Consider the following 22,623-nt stretch of genomic DNA (forward strand, 5'->3'; position numbering starts at 1 on the left):
GGAATCTTGTTTTAGCATTGTTTTATAATTGAGATATTTTAGTTTATTTTCATGTTTCTCGCAGTTAAAGATGCTATGACATAATATATTTTTTAATTATTCCTGTCATAATTATACGTATTTGCAATTATAAGAAACTTAGATTCATAATTTATGATGTATCAGATTAATAGCAAAAAACCCCCACAAAATTGTAAGTATATCATTTGAGGGTTCATGATAATGAAATTGCATCTGATAAAATCAATGATATTATTTTTTATCTGGTTAACATAGATATGCATCAATAATATCTGATAATTAAGAATTATCAACCACTTTATAAATCATTATGAATTATGACTTAATATCTGATAATAATGAGATACTTAAATTATATAATAAATATAAATTACTTACACTAAATCATACTGTTGAATTATGAGAATAAAAAGACAGGTCTTGTGAGTAATTGATATTAGTTTTATTTGTTTCCGAATTCCATAATCTTACTTGAAATTTTCTGTTATTGAAATTGCAACATGGTTTAAAATGGTGCTTCATATCACATTTTTACACTAGAAACATTCCACATCCATGACTTTACCCTGCAAGGTTCCTAATAGTACTATAGTACAAAATAAAGATGATGTCATCTCATATCGTTCCGTATCCATAACACGTGGCCTACTGTGCCAAAAAGACAGATATTTTGATGCCGTTTGTTTTTTTTAGGATGAAAGCCAAACTTGTTAAGCAAAAAATGATAGAATCTATTATTGACACAAAAAAAAGGAAAATAAATCATAATGACAGTGAGTAATTCCTGGGGAAGCAGAGATTTTATACATGGCTCTTGTTAAGATGGATTTACAATGTGTTCAAGCAAATGTTCACTGCCTTGCCCAAGTACATTGCACCACAACATTTCTCTGTGGATGGAAAAACACACTGGCTGCTGGGAAATCTAGCTGGACGAATTCTCACTGATTGAGTTTTCCAAAGCCAACCAAAAGCTATGGAATGACAGACTGACTCCAGATCACCTTTGAAGGGAAAACAACCTCTTTTCATTTGATCATTACAATCCCTCAGAAATGTGTAGAGAGTCAAGTCCTCATCAAGCGGCCATGTTAAGATAGGAGCAACTGGTCACAGTTTGACCTCTGTATTGTCTGTAATGTAGTAAGGGTACGTACAGTAGACTTTCACATACAGTAGTTTCAATACCAGCTTCAGTACCTTATCATTAGCTACTCAGCACTGCCACACACAGGTCAAAACTGCCAGAAAAAGTCAAAACATTTTGAAACTGGGGATCAATCCTGCAAGACTCTTGACCTGAGATGCAAATAATTGGTTCATCTAATGAATTAATAAACATGTAATGTATCTGGCATTACGCCAGATACAGTACAAACAGAGGGTTTGTTTTCCACATTGTTCCTGAAGTTTCAAGATCCTGTTTAGCCAATTCTGCTAATGATAGCGATGTGATACATCTGAAAGCTCCAGGAAAAAAAAAGATGGTACATTTATTAATGTTGGAGTAGATTTTGTCAGATGAGTATTTAAGGTCAAGAATAAACTTTCATGTTGGCTTAACTTGTGTTGACATCTGTCTCTGATTTTGTTCCCCCTGCCCGGTAAAGTGGAGATTAATGGCATTTCAATTCATAGTTCTCACATTATCACACAACCCAAGCCTGATCTACCTGTAGATTATTACTCTGGATAATTCATAGGTTTCCCTGTGGAGTCATTGAAACTACTTCTTACTCTATGTATGGCGCTTATACTGATGTGGAAATGAGTAGAGTATTTGAGTAGAGATTGATAAACTATACAAACAAATGACTTGAGGGGTTAAACATAAACAGCAGTATGAAATGTTATTACTCACTAAATGAAAGTACATTTTTTTCAAGTTAATAAAAAAGCACAGGATGTTTAGATGTTAGTTTCATTACTTCAGACAGTGTAGCAATGGCAGTGTCGGTCAGTCCACCACTTTAGTCCCATCAAAATTATCTCAACAACAATTACTATTTAATGGATTGATAGGAAATGCATTTGTGTCACTCTGAAGATGAATTCTGACTGATTGTTCAGTTTGTCAATATTTAAATATTTTGGTTTTTGATCAGCCTCAGCTGTACACACTTACAGGCTAAACTTCTGCCTCTGTCACTGCAGGTGAAACTCAAATGCCAAAATCAACTGTTAAAGCATATCCTAAGAACCAAAGACCAAAATGAAAATGATAAAATTTATGTTAATACTTTTAAAAGTAAATATATTACATGAACAGTTTTATTTCAGGAGTCTAGTTACATCCAGTAAATATGAGTTGTAGGTGCACTGGTGTACATAGTAACAATGTGCAATAATACACTGACTGTATATATTGAATATGAATAAATTGTACATGCAGTAGTACAAGGACTAAATATATTTTAAAAAATTCAGGAGACATTATGGAGGCATTCCTCCCAAATGTTTAGATCTTTATCAATTTAACCACTCTGTAATAAAGAACTTTATTGTTGATGGTGGTGTTGGTTCAGGGAACATCTAATGTGGTGCACATTTAAACACAGGATCCAGAAGCCATTCCAATTGTTTATTTTGATCAAAGGCAGGTTGAGATGGTAACAGGTGATTGGATTGATGGATGGAATATTTTTTCTATACAATGAAATAATAAAAATTCCAAGCAAATAAAAATACTAAAGTGAGTTGGATTGGACTTACATCATTAATGCATCCACAGTATGGCATTGCACATTTTCTCTCAGTTATTTCAATTAAATTCTAGAATCTAAAATAATCAAACAAACATTTTAACATTCAAACAATATATGCCATGAATTACTAAGTAAACATTTTTTAGGTAAAAAGTCCATCTGAACTCACCTCTGTTGAGGTGTCCTTTATTCAGCCCGTATTGTTTGGAGGGAAAAGAGGGTTTGCAGGGCTGCAGGGCCGGCTTTTGTATTTTTAGGGGTGTGGTCAAATTAGGAGTGGCTGGCTGCAGGTAGGGTGGAGTCTTGAGATTTTTAATATTCTCCACAAAAGTTTAATAAATAGAAAAGAAAAACTGGGTCGTGACCGAAAAAACGAGGTCGCCGGTACAAGCGGCCGAAGTAGGTTTCCTTAGAAAGGTGGCTGGTGTCTCCCTTAGAGATAGGGTGAGAAGCTCAGTCATCCGTGAGGGGCTCGGAGTAGAGCCGCTGCTCCTTTGCGTAGAAAGGAGCCAGTTGAGGTGGTTCGGGCATCTGGTAAGGATGCCCCCTGGGCGCCTCCCCTGGGAGGTGTTCCAGGCACGTCCAGCTGGGAAGAGACCTCGGGGTAGACCCAGGACTAGGTGGAGAGATTATATCTCCACACTGGCCTGGGAACGCCTTGGGATCCCCCAGTCAGAGATCATTAATTTGGCCCTGGAAAGGGAAGTTTGGGGCCCCCTACTGAAGCTGCTGCCCCCGCGACCCGACCCGGATAAGCGGTTGATGATGAGATGAGAGATGAGAAAAAGAAAAAAAAGACTTACAAAACAGATAACCACAGGCATCGCAGAACAGAACAGGGGTCTGTAGAAAAAAACGCAGAGTTTCTCCTTAACTTTTCCCCTTTCCTGAACCAGGGGCCTGTTCCAGGAAGCAGGTTTTGCTAAAACCGATAGATATGGAAGCAGAATTAATTTAGTAGCCTCAAATCAGAGCGGATTTTCAGACGCATTGCTTTCATTCCCCGACGACTACTTAGTAGAACGTTTCCGTTTCTCTCACAATCTATCACATATTTGAGCAATAATCTCCGGCCTTATTTCCAGCATTATAATATCGTGGACAAGCTCTGACCAGAGCAAAGTCTTTGCCCTTAGATTGTTTTCGAACAGGAGTTTTCTGTACAACAAGTTATAAATAGGTACTGATGTTTTCTTTGTTTAACATGTGGAACCTGATTATAACCATATGCTTTACCTATCTGCACTATATTCTTATAATTCATTTTCAGCTGCAGCCACGTTATTTTTGTGCCCGTGGGATTGAAACATAAATTAAAAATAAGTAAATAACATCTCACGTTTGTCAGGCGTGAGCAACAAGAATTGAATACCAGCCTCCTGCGCACTAGACAGCATCACTAACCACTACACCAGCATCTAAGCCAAGAAATTTACGGAGAAAATATCAGAATGTTTTCAAATCAATTGGTTATTTTATTCAGTCTTACATATTGACTCAGGCAGTAACTCTCTCCCACACCAACTGTCTCTCCTCATAAGCTTCAGCTGTGATGCTCAGCTTTCTTAGAATGTGCTTATTTTCTCCATAAGTAGTATCTCCAACTCTAACGGCGTGATGTAGAAGGACCTTGTTTTGGCCTAGGTTGCCATGGTGACTTGTAGTATCGGAGATCCATTGATGATAGCTTTTTATTTTCGGCGCGTGCATGCGTAATTCCGTTTGAAGATAATCAGAGTTGATCTAACTAACTCGGCTCTGCTTTTCTGTTTCCCATCTGAGAGTAGATCAAGTCAGAGTTCAGATTTAAGTTCAACGTTTTTTTAAACCTGCTTCCTGGAATAGCCCCCAGGAGCTATACACACAGACTAACAGATACCGAGGACTGGGAGCACAAAGACTAAATACACAAGGGAAGATTGAACACAGGTGAGACACATTAGGAACAGGTGCAGACAGTCACAGGGGCAGGAGACACAGGCAAAGTAAAGGCACCAAATATAAAAGGGGATCAGGAAGTGTAGACACACATCAGAATAAAACAGGAAATAACAAATTCAAAATGAAACAAACAAGGGATAACATAGGAAACTTGACAAAAAACAGATATAAGGAAGGAAAATCAATGCATAAATAATTTTAATGTCCCATGATGTCCAACAAAACCCATACAGTCTTTCAAAAGAGTTCCTCAAAATTCATGATCCGTTAGAGCAGTTGGCTTTTTCACTTGATACTAGTCCCAGCTGTTTTTTGACATGAACAAAAAATGTAGATAAGTGGTGCCCTGAACAACAGACATACATCCTGATCACTTCTAATTACGTTTAAAAAGACCATAGATAGGTTTTCAACTCTCTGACCGACTGCTCTACTTCCCAGATCTGTAGGTACAACTTATTATTAAAACTGTCAGTAATAAAGAAATAATGGACAAATCTATGACAGGAAGACCAAAGCTGTAGCCTTTTTTTGCCCTAAAGGCATTTTGTTTGTTTCCAAAAGAACTTCTGCCATCATCGCCCATCTCATCTGACTGTGGCAATTTTAGACTTCAGATGACTCCAAACGAAAAAGTTAATTTGAGGCATACTCAATTCAGTTATTCATTCTTACTGAAGACAAATTTTCCCACCATTCAGTAAAAAAAACATCCTGCATTTCTCCAGTTCAAACCTTTTGTGAAGCAGCAGGAAATGTTGAGAGCAGTGCCAACTTAATCTGATTGCGGAGTGAGGGAGGCTGATGTAATGAAATGATGCAGTATCATTATTTCTGCTGTGATGAAGGATTTTTGTTGTTGATGTTGATGTCACCTGGCTGCCTTGACTAAATCTCCAAACTCTTAAGCTGCTCTTAAGTCAAGCCACTTTTTTTTTAACAACAGAGGTCAAACTTCAGGCATAGGACTTTTTATTAATCAGCCAACATGTAGAGAATAATTTAATCAGATGAATTTCTCTTCTGTCTTAAAGAAACTATAATGGGAACAGGTTTATACAACAACTTGATGTATTTGCAGAGGTTGAACAATTGTTTAACAACACTTGATTATGTAATCTTTTATTTGAACAAAAAAACTAAAACAAAGAAAAAAACATTTGACAGTGATTAAACAGTAGTCTCTTTTCCTTATTAAAATCCAGTGTTGAAACATCAATAAAAATACTTCATCCCATCAACTGAGAGCAGGCCAGCGTAAGGACACTTAAAAAAAAACAACAACAAAAAAACAATGTTACCAATGTGCCACACCAAAACATCAGAAAATTAAATGCAAGTTATTTTTACAAGTCAAAACGAGTTTTTGTACAATAACACCCACTAAGAAAGGAAGCGAGACAGCACTGGTTCACCCACTACACACCACAAGCACCAGAAGCAATCCTCCATGTGTTCTGGAGTCCTCAGTAGGACAACATGCTTCTGAAGCCATTTCTGAACTCATCACAACTGTCATAAAATAGTGAATGATCACAGATATTTTTATAGAAATGTCAAAACTATTTAAAAAAAAAAAAGGTTTAACATACAATCTGACATTTTCCCCATAAATATGATACAGAGGCCTAAATCCTGAAAAAAAATTCAACAATTTTTTACCCACAATTTTCTCAAGGAGAGCGATAAAGGGTTAAAAAGGGATTTTTTTTAATCAAGATACTTATGGTTATTGTCTCAGTTATTGTGAGAGGTAGGTGAAAGGCTGCTAAGACATCCGGCTAAATCTGCTTAAGTCTTCATTTGTTCCATTGTGGCACCTCACCTCGACGAAAGGTTCATGTGTGCTTTCAAACAACCCTCTCCTCTACACAGATGCAATAATGGCAGCAGCAGGCGTGTATGTGTGGCTGCTGTGATTGGGCCTCACAATACAGCTGGTGCTGTGTTTCACCACAGGTCCAGGTTCTCCGTGATGGAGAATCCGGGCTCTTTGCGGAGCTTCCAATAGGTTCCGTTGTGCAGCCAAACCTCTCTGCCGGCCTCGTCCACAGTTTTCCTGAGAACACAAACCAGGAAAACTTAATGTTAAACATTTCAAAAGGATTTACTTCTGTGAAGTACAACACTGGATGAAACTACGGCCAGGTAGCTTGGGATGAAGACAGGAAACTAGGAGAAACTGCATGCCATATTCAAAGGGGAAGACAAAAAATACATAACAAATTAATACATCACATCTGTACTAAAGTGAAGCAGATAAATTACAAATAGTCTTTTTAAAATTTTCTGTAAACACAAGTCAACTGTTTGAAATCACTTACGGAACGAGATGAGTCATGAACACTGGACAATGTGGACAGATAATACAAGTTTGGGGTCTGCAGAGAAAACCTTTTTGCAAACATTGTATTTGTTTATGTATATTTGCCAATTCTTTCCATAAAGACAAGATTTTGTGAACCTGGAGATGACGACAAAATGTAGGAATCAAGTATTTTAATACCAAGGACTTAAGCTCAGCCTTAATCCGTCTCTTACGAGTCCCGAGCACTTCTATAGTATTGCCGGAAAAAAAAAGGATGAGGTTTAAGTAGTTTCTAATGCCTACATATGAATCATTAGCTCCTCACCTGAAGAACCTGGGGGTGTGCTCCTCCCCTCTCTTGGCCATCTCCTTCCTCCTCTCCCTCTGCTTCTCCTCCACCTCATCCTTCTTTTTATCTGCCTCTGCGACCTTCCCCTCCTCCAAAAGCCTAATGGACAGAAGCGGGGCACGAAGTAAATAATAAATGGAGCATTAGCTTTCATATTCTTAAAGAGTCACATTCATGCAGCACTTTCCTTAACAAACAAATTGTGTACATCATTGGGGTCAAATATTGCCAAAGCACACTTCCACATGCCGACCCACTCTTCCTCCTGAGCGTAAGCTGTGCAACAGGCAAAAAGGGCAATAAGACATGTTTCAATTTAGATAAATACAAACTCTGGTCTGTACCTCTGGTCTGGTCTGAATCGGGTGTCAGTAGGTGGGAGAACAGCCCTCAGGTCCGGTGTCAGTTCATTCAACTCTCTGGCGTACTGTGAGAAGCCGTAGAACTGGGAGTGATCATCAGGCTGTACGTCTACACAGGAAATAACACTGAGTGTCAAAAAGGTGAACACTGGACAATGTGGACAGAAGTAAAAAAAAAAAAAGATATAAAAGTGGGAGGTCTGCGGAGCAAACCTATTTGCAAACCATGTATTTGTTTCTGTGTATCTGTCAATTCTTTCCATATATTCAATAAGACAAGATTTTCAAGTTACTGGTTTATGTGAATCATGTTATGTCCAGTTACCACATCTCAACACCTATTGGGTTGTGGATGTTACACAGCGCTCTTCCCAAACTTCATTAAAACACTTGTTTTTCCCCACTAGGTAATGAACTCATGACAACCGGACAGTATGTGCGTCTGTAGAGCTTTACATTTTACATGTGCTGCACTTGAAGGTGTGTGCAGTGTTTCCCATTAATTATCTGGACTGTGGTGGTTGTCACAATCGTTTTTGTTCAGACAGTTTCATGATGAAATGTTTTATACTTCCCATAACATAATGGCCATTAGCAGCGCTGCAAGCAATCCCACCTCCTCGCTTGGTTAGTGGAACATCAGAACTCTACCTGGCACTCTCCCTTCTGCTTTTCATTTTAACACCAAATCGTCTTCCTCGTCGGTCAACTCTCCTCTTACTAGTACTAGTGTGATGTGACTGCCCTGCTGCTGCACGGAGCAGACAATATTTATAAATGTAATGTCCAACTAAGTGTTGATAATATTTTAAAAATTGGAATCTATTTGATAAACGTAGTGGATACATTAAAAAATTTAACAAAGTGGTTTTTATGTCTGGAAAGAAAATTAAGTATTGGGGGGCAGTGGGGCAGTGTAATCAGTGAGTGTCCAAATACTAACTGACTACCCTGACCGCTTAACTTATACATCACTGTACATAGAATCAAAGTGGAATTTGTCAAGACAGGATGCCACTCACTGGGCTTCCAGATGCACTTTGGTGTAGGAAGGGTGTCGCAGAAGATTCCTTCATGCCAGAGGCCTCCAAAGCGATGGACAACCTCTCCAGCCCGATCCAGAACCACACCTTGCACCTCATTCTTACTGTTATCTGAGGTCCAGTATCGAGACTAGAATACAAAGAGGAAAAGGTCAGAACAGTCCACGTGCATGACTGCCTTTTCCATGAGTAGATAGAGATGTGAGGTGGGACAGCGAGTGTGTCCTGACCTTGACGAAGGTGATCTTGCAGGTGCAGATGTCGCTCTTCATGTTTCTAATGACCACCTCACCATAGTGTTCCAACCAGCGCTGCGGACTCAGCACATTGTGGATACATGTCACTGCCTTGTTCCATTCATAGTGGTCACCATACCTACAGACACAAAACCGGGAAAAAGGTTTGTCTTCTTGGTGGTGAGTTAATTATTTTGTGTTTTTTTTTTTACCTCAACCAAGGAGCTTACTTTTCAGCCTCCATTTGTTTCTTTGTTGATTGGTTTGTTAGCATGATTATTCAAAACCTGGGTCAAGACAGATCTTGAGTGGCAGTTCAAGTTTTTATTTTAACTTTCTTTAAAATTGTGAGATTGAATTTCCCAAAGAATAATACAAAGATATTTATTAAAAAACACCTACGCATATTTGGAGGAATGATTTCTATGACAATTTGGTAAGGCTTAATTAAATTTAAAGGGACGGTCGAGCCTTGGCGGAGGTATGCGCTCTACCACGTGCCATTTTGTTGCCTCTGTTCTCTATTGTGTGTCTGTACTGTGTGACTGGTGTTTAGGGAAGCAGTGGCTCACTTGGGCAGGGCAACATTGACCATTCCAGAAGAGAGGATCTCCACTGATTTCCCCCAAAACTTGTACTTCCATCTCTGATCTGAGAGCAGACAGACCAACAGAAGCAAACGGTGTGAGTTGTAGGTTGAAAGATGCTCATTCAGAACAGGCGGATCTAGCAGGGATACTGCTCCTACCTTGCCAGAAAGTGAAGTTTTCTGACTCTGCATGGCAGGCAGAGATAGGTGGGTGATGGCAGACCTGAAAAATGAAAATAACAGCATTACATTTTCTTCTAAACCCAGATGCAGAGGTTTTTGTCAACATATTCCTCTTCCTGCTGTTACCTGCTCGCTGGTGTATTGGAAGCCTCGGTCTTCTCTGTGACTCTCGTATGTTTCTCCGAGAACAGGATTGAAGGGTTTGGAGCGAAACCTCCAGGACGCCCAGGCATAGCCAGAGATGGAGAATGCGGCCACGTAAACCTGGCAACATACACATTTTTAAAAAACACAAATCGGTAATGAAGTTAGCACTGAGCTCAACTGCATCTCGGCTTCAGCTGGTTGGTGATCTCAGTAAACCAAACTCACCATTCGCTCATATGGATCGTCAATGCGGCTGGCAATGTCGAGCAGCTCAGAGTACTCCAGCTCTTCACTGAGTCTCTGCAGCAGAGACAGTGGCTCGTTCAGAGCGACTGGCATGGAGACTCTGGACAGGTCCTTGCCGATGTTGTTGTACAGGATGGTCATGATGCCAATGTGGCTGTTGTCAGCTGCTGGGGCAGGAAGGGCGGTGCGACGACCTGGATCACAGGAACACTGATAAGTACAATCTAATCTTGAGACAAAGATGCACATTAGCTGAACAACATAGCATTAAATATCTAGACACATTGAAAAATAAAGGAAAGTCCAAACATGTCTCTTTCTTTAGCCGTTTTGTAAAGTTGACCACTGCATCAACACATCTTGAGTGCAGTGATTCCCTGCCTTTTGTAAACCTGGGCAGCTCTTCATTAGGGATAATTGCAGTTTTTTCTGCCACTGACAGGCTTGGATTGTTATTTTAAGTGTATGACGACATTCTCGATGGAGTCCAGAGGTGGAAGACAGAAACCATAGCTTACCATTAGCCAAATGAAATCGAGAAAAAACAACTGTTTGGGTTTGCAACTTCGAGGCAACAAACAGGAAATGACAGGGAAAACACAGGAAAAGCAATTTTGTTCAGCATTTCCATCGATAGTTATTGTGTTTTACGTCCCCTTCTAAACACAAACATATGGGTCAGGTAACGATGTAATTAGAGTTGTAAACACTCTTGACCTTTAGTACAGTATAACACATTTACAGATACATTTGAACGGTGTGATGTGTGATATGCTGCGCATATTATGTGCCACCAGGAAGCAGCATCTTGCATCACTAATAAATTAAAGTGAGCCACGCTTCCAAATTACGGAACTAATGATATTACGTCTGCTTTCAATTAATATTGTTTACTACCCCAGTTGGCAAACTTCACCCAAATAGTTTGAAGTCATTAATTACACACATTAGGTCACTAACACTGTAAATGATGTGCATGAAAAAGTGGAAGTGTCACTACAATTTTGTAAGACATGTGAATCATCTACGAGAACATGGTCCGAGTATGGTGTCAGTACTGAGGAGCCAAAACTGGTGACCTAGTAGCAAACAGCAGGCATCACTGCACTCATTCAACAGAAATGAGTCAAAACAAGCCGTGACCAGTAGTTGCCAGTAGTTACCAGTATCGGTGGGTGCTGGGCTGGGTCTCTGAGGAGTGTTGTTCAGACTGGCTCTGTAGTTGAGGGTGGCAGTGGCTGGAGGAGGAGAGGAGTGTCATTCTTTCCATTCAAATCATCTTCTGTCATGTTGGAGTGGTGGTTGTGCAGGAGGATCTGACTGCTGCTGGTGGTGTTAATACTCACTGTGTCCCTCTTCTGGCTCAGAGTTGCTGGTGGTGGTGATGTCACTCAGGCCCGACTCATCCGAAGCCTCGGCCTCCGATGAGCTCTCGCACACGATCACCTCACTGGCGTCAAAATACTCTGCCATGGAATCTGCCACTGAGGGCGCACGGTGACTGTGACGACCCATGGATGGCGTTCTCTGTTGGGGGGGAGCAGAAGAGGAGGGGGAGAGCCAGGAAAGGAAGAGAATTAATGCAGGGAAAAAAAAATTACAATGTCCACAAAGTAATTAGTGCAGACAGCTCACTAGCTAACGGACATGTAGAGACACAGACAAGAGATATGCAAAACAGACACAAACGCATAAACACAGCCAGATGCAAGGTTCAATTCCCACTAGTGCTACCCACCAGCAATCTACATACTTCTCAGGGGTGTGAATCTTCACTGGTCTCACAATTCGATTAAGATTATTCAGTCAACGATTCGATATCACGATGCATCCTCCATTTTCAATATTACTGCACATCATGGCTACGTTTTCATCAATGAATCAAAGCAGTCAGATATATATTTTATTAGGAATCTGTTTTTGGATTGCCTCAGCAAAGTATGGAGTGATTTTAAGTTGGACTTTTACTGTGAAGGGCAGGTCGGAAAAACAGTCACGGCAGTAGTCAATAATCAATTATGGTCCGTCACTGCATCAATGCAGCATCGTCTTAGTCCACATCGTGATGCATCGTAGAAAGGATTAATTTCAACACCCCTAATACTTGTGTATGAATTGTACATTTGTCACGTGAATGCACAGTGAAAGCAAACTCTACCGAGTTTATGCTGAATTCTGCCTGTCTGCAGAGGATGGTAAAACTCTATGGATGTTTTAGCAGCCCACCGTCACTGTGAAAGACGGTCAATGTGTTTGTGAGAGAGATTAAGTGACCGCAGGGCAAAGAGCGCCACAGTAATGAAGCAACGGCGCAAAGCACAAAGTATTAGATCCTTTGTATTGTGTAAAAAAGCTTTAGTATATTATGAAACTGGTGAGGCAAAAATAAATAAATAAATAAATATATACCAAGTGCACGCAGGGCCTTAACCATTCCGATGCTTTTCATTTGTATTGGCTTGTAGCGGATCAAGTCAACCAGGGCTGCAACAACTAATCGATTAAATACATAAAAATAGTTGGCAGAGAAGTTCAACATCATTTAGTTGGGCAATGTTATTGTAACTTGGCAAACATCCCAAAGCTAAAGGGCACAGAGACATTCACGGACACTGTTGGAGAGTAATGGTGTTTGCTTAGAAGGTTTGAGCTTGGAGGATTATGCTATCTAATTATTACTATTACACATTTATTCAAAAGCCTATATGCAAGATTGTTTGTAAAAAATCTTTGCAAAGTTGGCACATCTTTGGGATCAATGATGAGAGAAAGAGAGAGAAAGTGGCAGTGGTCGAGAGCACTGTAGGCTGAATGATAAGACCGAGCGCCCATAGTGAACACAAAGCTGTGAATCAATGACACAAAATGTTATTTTCTGATTGTTTCACAGCGGTCACGTTCTAAATAAAAAAAAAACACCTGCTGGAAGGTTTAGTGTAAATGCAGCTATAATTGAGCCAAGTGCAGCTCGTCAGCTGTGGCTTGACAGAGACGCCAGGCCTCGGGTCAACCATCTGTCACAGAGTGGCACATCCAGCAGGCCTTTGGCAACTGATCTTTAACATCTATCAATCCATATATCAAGCAAATTCTTCATAATTTGCATTAGCTGAAATCAGGTAGAAGCGACACCGAAGAATAACAAAACGTTGTTGGAATATTTCATTCATCATGCAGAGACTGAAGTGAATCCTTTTTTTTCTTCACAACAGAACCTTGAGCATATACATTTTCTTTGTTTCAATTTGCAAGTTCTTTGAAAGAACATTGTACAAGAAGATGAGCAAGTTGTTTTTCAAATAAACTGCTGGAAGGGATGAAATATAGCTTTTGTACATTCATCTGATTAGTAATTGATTGCTCAAAGTAATAATGTAAAGATTAATCGATTATCAATATAGTTGATAGTAGAGTCTGACCGATGTATCGGTTAACCAACAATATGAGCCTTTGACAGACATCTGTATCAGTGCTTATGTTTACCAATACAAAATCTTTCATTGTACAGAATAAACAATGCAGAAAAAAAGTGTGCATCCATGTTTACATTTTAGATCAAATAAATTAGGTTTATTCTCTTAATTCAAGTTCTATATACTTGGTTGTATTTGTGTTTTCTTTTTATTTATGATCAAGTTTATGGTTAAACAAAAATATCAAGCCTCAAATACATTTCTTTGTCATAAAGGTTTGATGACCCTATCTTAGGAATCATTGACTATATATCGACCCCCCAAAATCCATATCAGTCGGGCTCTAGTTGTTAGTTGCAGCCCTAACACAAAGAGACATACTTCAAGACACACAAAAGCACAATGCAGTACACACCTGGTCTGGACGGACAGTGCAGAAGGATTCCTCAGTAGAGTCAGAGGACAGGGAAAGCGAGTGGACTTTGGTCAGACGTGACTGTATGTCAAGCTATGCACATACACGGCCATGCACACATACACAGAGCAGCCATGCAGGACACAAGAAGAGGAAGCACAGAAGGTCAAAAATAAATGACGACATCATCACGCAGACTCTACAGCATGTGGTGTTGATCAACGTGTCACTCCATTGTCTGACTTGGCCATAGGATAAAATTGCATCCTTGCTTACACATTTATAACATGTCTAAATGGGTCAGGCCGTGTTTTTTTTCTGCAATAGTCCATCCTTTAAATAAGGATGCACGATATGGATTTCAGCCGATACCGATTACCAATAATTACCTGCTTCTCATGCCCGATATGGAGAACAATTTCACAATTCACATTTTTGTATTCTAAAAATAAGTTGATAACTGTAGGGTATATGCACCCATGGGTGTAAAAAGGCTCAGATGTAGTGGGCTAATAAGAATTATTTAACATCCCTATCCCCAACATTTGACATCCCTATTGTTAACAAAAACAAAGAACAGTTCTGACCCAAAGGGTTTTAACTTCAAATTTTCATTTATTTTGAGTGAGGAAGGTTTTGTTGTACTTTTCACACAACAAAGCTTATCAAATATTCTGCATCTAAAGTAAAAATACATTATATGCACTTATAATCTTAAATCAGACATGTTGATGTGTATGTAACACATACATGTAGTCTGCCTACAAAATATTGGCAAAAGGCACGTAATTGGCATTCACATTTTCACAAATCAACAAACCAAATACCGTGGATATCTCAGCTCAGAGCGTGCGTGCGTGTTTCATTCAGTCGTATCTCGAGAACCGCTCATCTTCTCAGTATCACACTTGTCATGCGTGTTGTTTAGGGACCAAGAAAGCGCAGTGCTGAACACGCGTTACGTTCAGTGTTGTATCAACAGCTGATCAGCTGTGGAGCAGCGAAAGTAAAGACATAGCCAACCGCGACAACGGTGTGTTCACAACAACAGACACAACAGTTGAATCTCAGGTTCAGGTTCTATGTCCTGAGTCTAATCTATTGGACCGATATTTATCTTATAATAATTATTTATTTACCTACTTTTAAATCCTTCAACTCAGTATTTTTCATTTAATCCTCCCTGCCTGGCTAACCCCCATGTCTTTAACTTCTCAATGCAGCAAAGAGAACAGGAATGAAGTGAGAAGGGTGACAGCCAGCTGCCATGCAACTAACAAGGAAAAAAAGCTCAAAGGCAGAAAAACACTGGTTCAAACACAGCGACATGCAGCATGTACAGAAAAAAGGCAGGCAGCCAAGATGAAACCTTCATGCAACACCAAACAAGAGTTACCAAGCGCCGTCAGTTAGACAGCAGGTATTAACATGCTTGCGAATGGTTCAGGCCCTTCCTACATCTAGAAAATGGTCAAACTTTACACCCCAGCCCATCCACGCTTGCTACTCTCTCACTGCGAGGGGCAGGCAGCCACCACTCATCTAAATCCTGTTTTTTCTGTCCTGGTTCCTCAATGGTGGAACGAGCTCCCCATTGACATCAGGACAGCAGAATCCCTTCAATGCTTTCGTCGCAGACTGAAAACTCACCTGTTCAGACTGCACCTTACTCCTTTATTATATTAAACACAAAAAAATGTGCACTTAATTACTAATAGCACAAAGCATTTTTTGCCTATTTGATGAATGCTTATGTACTTATTATTTCTTGCACTTTTGAGTGATAGCTTCATGGTTGAATGCACTTATTGTAAGTTGCTTTGGACAAAAGCGTCTGCTAAATGAATGTAATGTAACAAGCCTCTTGACTGATGCAACTGCTGAGTTTCAGTTATGTGACAACTATGCTGTTATTTGTGTCCGTGGAAACGGGGAGAGAAAGACTCAAGGTGTGTTCCGTCAGGTCACACCTGTGATAACTTATGCCTATCCTGCCTTGAAACAGCCCAAACCTGCTCAACAGTTTCACAAAGCACCTCTAACAGACAGCGAGGGCTTGGCCCTCATTGTTTTTGGCAGGCCGATACTAATATTTTGTTCAGGTTATCCATGTTTTCACTTCCACCTACGTGTTTTCACTCTGGGATTCCAGGAAGATAAGTGAAGGAGTGAATAGAGAAGTGAAGGACAGACTACTGTATTCATGTCAAGTCATTGTTGTAATTGGATTTTGAATGGATGAGGATTCTTGTTTCATTGCATCCCAGCTGTAGTCTTTGTGTGTGTTTTTGTGTGTGCGTGCGCGCGTTACCTCCGACAGTGTGCTGCACAGTGTAGCGAGCTGCTGGGAGGTGTTCTGCTTCAGGTCAGGGCCGGTCCAAGCCTGCCGCAGTCTCTCTCTCTCCAAGGATAAAACATCATGAATGGACTTGAGAGAAGAATGAACTGTAATACAACAGCAAGAACATTAAGGAAGTAAATGAAAAAGTCCAGTTGAATATCCGATGCTACCGGTAATAGGGAATCAAGAGCAGCACTGGATTAGACATTTTCAATGTCAGAAAACGAAGACTACCATCAATCCATCTACAAAACTAGGTAGGGATGCACCGAATGTTTTCGGCCGCCGAATAATTTTTACCTAACAATGTTTTTAATGATGCGATCAAAAAGTCAAAAGGGTAAAAGCATTTTATTTTATTCTAATTTATTCATTTTAAGTTAAATAGTGCTTTTGCTGGTATAATGTCTGGTGGAATGTAAAATATGTTAAGTGTTATAAATTGTACTTTTGTAATTGATTATTTTCCTTGAAAATAAAGTAAAAAGCACATTTAGGCTATCTAATTCATGCAATGGTGGAATATTTGGCAAAATAAATGAAAAACTGAAAGATTATTCAGTATTCCGCCAATTGTTTCATTATTTTCAGTTTGGGCCAAAACTATTTTCATTTTGGTGAATCCCTAAATCTAGGCTTTGGTTTGGTAGCTGGTTTCATTTTGGATACAGCTCCTACATGTAGTTGGTTAAATACCTGGTTAAGCACCAACGCTAATGAAGCTCTTCTGAAACTTTTTCTCCCTCATTATTTTTAGTACTTAAGAATGATGTAGAACACATGTAGGTAACACAAGGAGCTTTTTGGAGCTGCCGTTGATTCTGCAGCTTAAAATAACCAAGTCATCAGCCATAGTTTTTATCAATGTAAATTCTGTTACAGCTACACTTAAACTTTGTCGGTTAAGTTACTGACTGGACTCTGCCTAAGACTTATGTGAGTGAAAAGACACGTTACTTATTTTTTGCAGACTGCTCGACTCTTCTAAAGAGATCATGGATAATCAGTAGAATCCCAGCTCAAATGTTTATGCAGATCAAATAAATATTGGGTGGCCATTAAGCTCAGCGTTTCCCATTAATAAATAAATAATTTTGGCACTGTACCATTTCAACCAATTCTGTGGGAAAGAGAAACGTGTAAAACTGATATCATTTAATTATTGTATATCAGAATATGAGAAAAATATATTTACCCTGTCGACTCAATATTTTTCATCAAACACTAGCTTAATTTAACCTAGTCAGAAAAAGAGAGCTATAGGTGGGGGGTCCATACCCCTCTGAGAAACAGTGCAGATGTCCTGGTGGAGCTTCTTGGCCTCGGGTGAGGTGACCTGAGGGTTGGACAGCTGAGAGTAGACGTAGCCAGGGATAGACTGAACAGGCGCCCCCAAACCAGAGGTGGGATGGGTGCTCAGGTGGCTGGAGGTGAACTGGAGACGACAATGACAGAGAAGATGGGTGGAAGTGGTTCTACTTGATGAACAAAGGATGGAAATAACATGAACATGAATAGTAAGAGTGCAAATACGTGTCAGGTACAAAAGTTGGTCCTACCATTCCCCCCATGGCTTCAACTCGGGACAAAGTCCTGGAGTGACCAAACACTTTCCCTGTCTTCTTCTTGGGTTTCTCCAGGGAGAGATTCTAAAATATGAGACCAGCAGGGTTATAGCTCTTCACAAAAAACTAAAATTATGTTGCTGAACACGTATTTGTAGACCAATATTAAGTAGCAAAATAATGTCTCTAATGCAACGAATAGGTCCAATTAACTTGAACGCTGAAAATCCATTGTTTTCTTATTCAGAGCAACATTGTCAGACGATTCATACAAACTTATATATTATTTTTCAGGTGAAATACTTTGAGGAATCTCAGATATTTATCATCATTAAAACACTTACCTGCATGCTGATTCGCATGTCCAGGTCTGTGTTAGTGATTGGCAGGCCTCCTTCAAGCCAGTGGAGTCGCTGGATTAGCTGAGCCAGTTCGGTCAGCTCTGTCTGACAACGAGCCAGGTCTGACAGACAGAAGGTCAGAATATATATGTTTCTTGTCATTAATGCAGGATTCACTCTGAGGATCAGGATTGCGGATTGTTCTTACCGTTAGTAGTTCCATCAATGTCGTGTGTCTGCTGCAGCCAGTCTGACACCTTGCGGGTCACCCCTGGGTGGGAGGCAATGGCAGGGGCGAGGCTTCCCATCTCTGCTTGGAACATGGAAGCTGAGCTGGCAAAGTGAGGAGGCTGGAGAATCAAACACATCACCGATATATACACATTAAAAACAACGACTGCTGTTAACAGGCTCATTTGAGTAGCCTGGAGTTTTTGAAGGTCTGTGTGGTATGCTTTTTTTGGGGGAAGCCATTAATCAGTTCACTGAAAATATGATTGATTGTTCATGAAAAGAGCAGTTTTTTTAAGCTCTAGTCACATATCTTATTTCTATTTTCTACTTTTGCATCATGTCTGCTCAACCATGGTCAAATCATTCCAGAGAGCCAATTCTTTTGTCAATATGAAATGTATAAACTGCCTGCATTAGGTGTGAATATATGTAAACCTCTTTATGTAATTAACTAATTGGCTGATTAACTAAACTGGCATCTCTGCAAAAGGTATACAACAAATATAAGTAGAAACCTTCCAAAATTGTACATCTTACTGTAATTGTATCATTTTTAAAAATTGAAGTGTGGGGTGTTTTGACTTGAACAGGTTAGAATTAATACATTTAAACTACAGGCCCTTAAGTCCAACGTACACCAATGTTTCCCTTTTAAGGCCAATTGAGGCTAAATATATATGGTTATAAAATAATGTGTAAACATAACAACAGCTTCCTCAGATTAAACCAAAATTAAAAAACCGTATTGTTTGGCATGGACTTGACCAGGACTAACAAAATGTGTCAAGGTGGGGGTGTGCTAATAGGGAGTTGCATGATTGTAAAAGGTTTAGGAGAGATGACATTTATAGACGGCACTAAAAAGGACAAATAAAAAATAGAAGGACCTGGCCAAGTATGCTGGATAACTTAAATCTAGTAGAACATCTTTGTAGAATTTAAAGCATAAGTTAGAGAACCTTAAAAGTATCATCTGTGGAGAATAGATTTGGTGTCATCTTTTATATGAAAATTCTGCACCTTAACTTCCACATCTCAAGCTGTACCCTTAAGAGGAACAACTTTTATTTACTTCATTAAGGAAAATTACTTTTTGGTTTTGAGGGAAAAGGAGCTGGTGACATTAACTCTCTACTGACCGTTGCTCTGTTTGTCTGGGCAAAGCTGGCCATGGCTGGCAGGGTACTCTGGCCCATGGACAGAGCATGAAGGACGCCGTGATGGACACTCATTGCTTCGTTTTTCCTAAAAACGCGATGGGCACACAGCTTGGTCAACCAGATGTAGAAGATATCATGGCTCTTTGCCTTACAGAATGGAGAAAACAAGCAGAACGTGATAGATGTTATGTTTACTTCAGAATGATCAGAAAGTCATTGCTTTTTTAATTCAAATTTCATTTGGATCCTCTGAATTATGAGATACAGAAAATGTCTTTCTCCTGAAACAAAGTTTTGGAAATGGAAATCCACTGCTTTATGTCGATTATCATCCTTTCAACACCTGAGTGGAAATAAAATCCATGTGAACTGCACCGTGTAGGTTACTACCTTGAGGTGGTAGAGGTTGTCTCCAGCGTCCAGGTCTATGCGTTTGGAATTCTTGTTGATTGACATGACAGCCAGGCTGACATCCAGAGAGCCATGGAGCTTCCCTCTCTGAATCTAAAACCCAACAAAAAGTGAGTTTTATACATCTTCTCTTTTCAACAAATTTACACAGCTCTATTAGGAATGAATTTAATGATACACCAGCTCACGCCTGAGGGGCCAGGAAGCTGTTTTTCTCTTCATCACTTACATCTTGCTGGGTTTTTGAGTACTTGAGAATTCCTTTCTCCAAAAGGAAGTATCTCTGAAAAGGACGGATAACAGTCAAGTAATAGGTGGAAATTAAATGACGACGTGTTGAACATCCATGAATTAGTGTAATAATATTGATAATGTGTAAACGTTCAGATCCTGTGCTCACTTTGTGCCAGCCTTTGAGGGGGTACTTCCTTCTCTTCATCAAGTAGCCCTCACAGATCCCAGGGATACTGAGGTCCATCGAGGAACCGGGAACAGCGGACAGATCCAGATGCTGCAGGTCATCCAACACCTCCCAGTTACGAGACTGACCCAGACCCAGATCACATAATATTCCACATTTAACAAAACTGTCTTTGGTGTTGGTCAACAATTTCTTTCCAATATATGACTGAATGTCGTTAAATTAAAAAGGTTCTGAGACTAAGAAAATTCTATTGGATGGATCATCTTTTTTTTTCACTAACTATTAGATCTTTTAAATTAACAGGTATCACTACTTTTTATATTTTTGTTTAAATTCAAACAATTGTTCACAATTCTTTTAAATCTAATTAGCCGAAAAAACTATTCAAATTCACAGGAAACAATTAATGTAAGCAACAAAACAACAGTACAGCCAAGAGTCTGTGCTTGAGTTACCTGCTTCGATTGTTTGGAGGAGCCAGTGCTGCTGCTGCGTGAGTGGCCAGGTTTGAATGTGCTGGCAGGGGATCGATCAAGGCTGATCACCGATTGGCTGCTGTTCAGAGGGAGGGGACACACCTGAGGGTCCATTGGTTTCACGTGATGAGGAATTCGTTGCATGGAATCTGGCTTCAGGGCAGCTCGTTTCTCATGGCAAGGTTCAAGGGACTGCAAGAAGAAAAGTGATTTAGTATCATGAAGACAGAATTATCAAATATATATACACATTAACTTACATGGTCAAACAATCTCATAATGGTCTGTGACTTGTGACACATTGCTGATAATGTTATTCGCACGCACACAGATTGGAATTTCGATCACAAAAGCTTGATTGATACTTTGCAGGAACAGCCATGATTTTATTTTCTTTAGCCCCACACTATTCTGACATTTCGACTATAGTAAAAAAAAAAATGTTGTACTCTGAAGCATTTGTCGTGTCTCAAATTTATCACCTTCTAACCTCACACTCAATGGCGAGACGCTTTTCCGTGATACAGATTCAGTATTACAGTTTAAAAAGGGGGGAAATTCCAATAATTGCGTAGCAGGTCGATTTAAGGTGTGCACCTAAATGTTCTGCTTATGCTCCTAATTTTTCCTAACACATTTTCAGTAAGGGACTACAGTGCTCCTAGTAAAAGCACTTAGTCTGGAGCCCTGATGTGCCTGTTCCTGCTCCTCTGGAAAAAAAACAACAATTAAAAAAGCACCACCCCCTTCAACTGCAGGTATTTCCTGTTCACATTCAGCAGATGACAACAGCCTGTAAGAGGAAGAGTTTGCCGTTTACATTCCAGTGTAAAGTTTTGAGAAGCCTGACTGGATTCTGGGGCAGTTTGATGCTGGCGACTGGAAGCCATTATCACGTTTATGTTGAGAAAAAAAAAAAAAGTGGGATGGCTTCCATTTCCATTCAGCTGCGATCCTGAATGAAACATCAACTGGGTTCCCAATTTCCTACTTGTTAAGAACTGGATAATTTATCAATGTATCGTCATCTGTTTCTGGAAAAACATTCCGTCTTTGTGTGGTCCAAAACTCCTCCCAGAAATGGAACTCAAATGCAGCCCTGAGCTACAATCTAACAAATATATACATTACAAATATACACAAATTCAACGATATACGTTTGTAAACCTTAAGAGATTTAGCTTTACCATTATTAATTAAGTTACTTAGGCCATTGTGGTCAATATTGGTAAAAACCTAAATCTACATACACCGACATTGATATAACATGATGTAAAATGTCATACCATATCACCCACCCTGACTCTGGCCTCACGATTACCACCAACACTTTTTACTTAATTTTCATAAACAGCCACACTTCAAATCAGACCAAAAAAAGGCTTGGCAGCACAACAACAAAAGAAACATTCCTCTGTTGGCCTGATGTCTCCGCAAACTGCTTACCCAGAAGTCCACAGGAAATCACTTAAGCTTCCTCAATAATTGTAAAGCTGGAAAAATTCCTCGACGTTCCTCAAGAAAAAAAATAAACAAAAAAGATTTTCCTTTTACGTTACCTTCAGCACAAGATTATCCTCTGTAAAACTCTTCAGCTCCCCTCTGTGTGAGACAGAGCAATGCCACACCTGACTGATGCTTGTTTGACAAGTGCATATCTAAGCCAGCGGGTATCTGGGCGGGGCTGAGAGTAGAGCAATACTCCCTCTACCT

At 39.7% G+C, this 22,623-nt stretch overlaps 1 protein-coding gene across 3 annotated transcripts; it reads right to left on the reverse strand.

Annotated features, from left to right (window-relative positions):
* Nucleotides 1–5,773: 5,773 nt before the first annotated feature.
* On the reverse strand, nt 5,774–22,547 carry LOC118289032 (oxysterol-binding protein-related protein 7). Of its 3 annotated transcripts, none has more exons than XM_035615673.2 (23): nt 22,357–22,547; nt 20,890–21,102; nt 20,411–20,521; nt 20,240–20,293; nt 19,990–20,103; nt 19,579–19,746; nt 18,414–18,555; nt 18,209–18,327; nt 17,859–17,948; nt 17,578–17,734; nt 16,270–16,403; nt 13,959–14,051; nt 11,477–11,657; nt 11,294–11,368; nt 10,110–10,324; nt 9,864–10,001; nt 9,714–9,777; nt 9,538–9,616; nt 8,960–9,104; nt 8,709–8,859; nt 7,669–7,795; nt 7,301–7,423; nt 5,774–6,726 (listed from the first exon to the last, which is right to left on the reverse strand). In XM_035615673.2, the coding sequence occupies exons 2-23, from the start codon at nt 21,052–21,054 to the stop codon at nt 6,618–6,620; spliced, it is 2,754 nt and encodes a 917-aa protein (XP_035471566.2). In that variant the 5' UTR covers nt 21,055–21,102; nt 22,357–22,547; the 3' UTR covers nt 5,774–6,617. The 3 variants fall into 3 exon arrangements, with proteins under 3 accessions (XP_035471566.2, XP_035471563.2, XP_035471567.2); XM_035615670.2 differs by having other exon boundaries at nt 20,411–20,554; XM_035615674.2 differs by lacking the exon at nt 13,959–14,051 and having other exon boundaries at nt 20,411–20,554; nt 22,357–22,546.
* Nucleotides 22,548–22,623: the final 76 nt, after the last annotated feature.

The sequence above is a fragment of the Scophthalmus maximus genome, chromosome 17 (assembly GCF_022379125.1).
Source record: "Scophthalmus maximus strain ysfricsl-2021 chromosome 17, ASM2237912v1, whole genome shotgun sequence".
NCBI classification, from domain to species: Eukaryota; Metazoa; Chordata; class Actinopteri; order Pleuronectiformes; family Scophthalmidae; genus Scophthalmus; species Scophthalmus maximus.

What these genes read in the sequence shown, in the direction of transcription:
- LOC118289032 (XM_035615670.2), bottom strand. Translation starts at nt 21,054, where the DNA reads ATGCAACGAATTCCTCATCACGTGAAACCAATGGACCCTCAGGTGTGT. An exon ending in TCCAATACACCAGCGAGCAG is followed by an intron (nt 9,778 to 9,863) that starts GTAACAGCAGGA and finishes TTCATTTTTCAG; the next exon opens with GTCTGCCATCACCCACCTAT. An exon ending in AAAGTGCATCTGGAAGCCCA is followed by an intron (nt 7,796 to 8,708) that starts GTGAGTGGCATC and finishes TTTCCTGTGTAG; the next exon opens with ACGTACAGCCTGATGATCAC.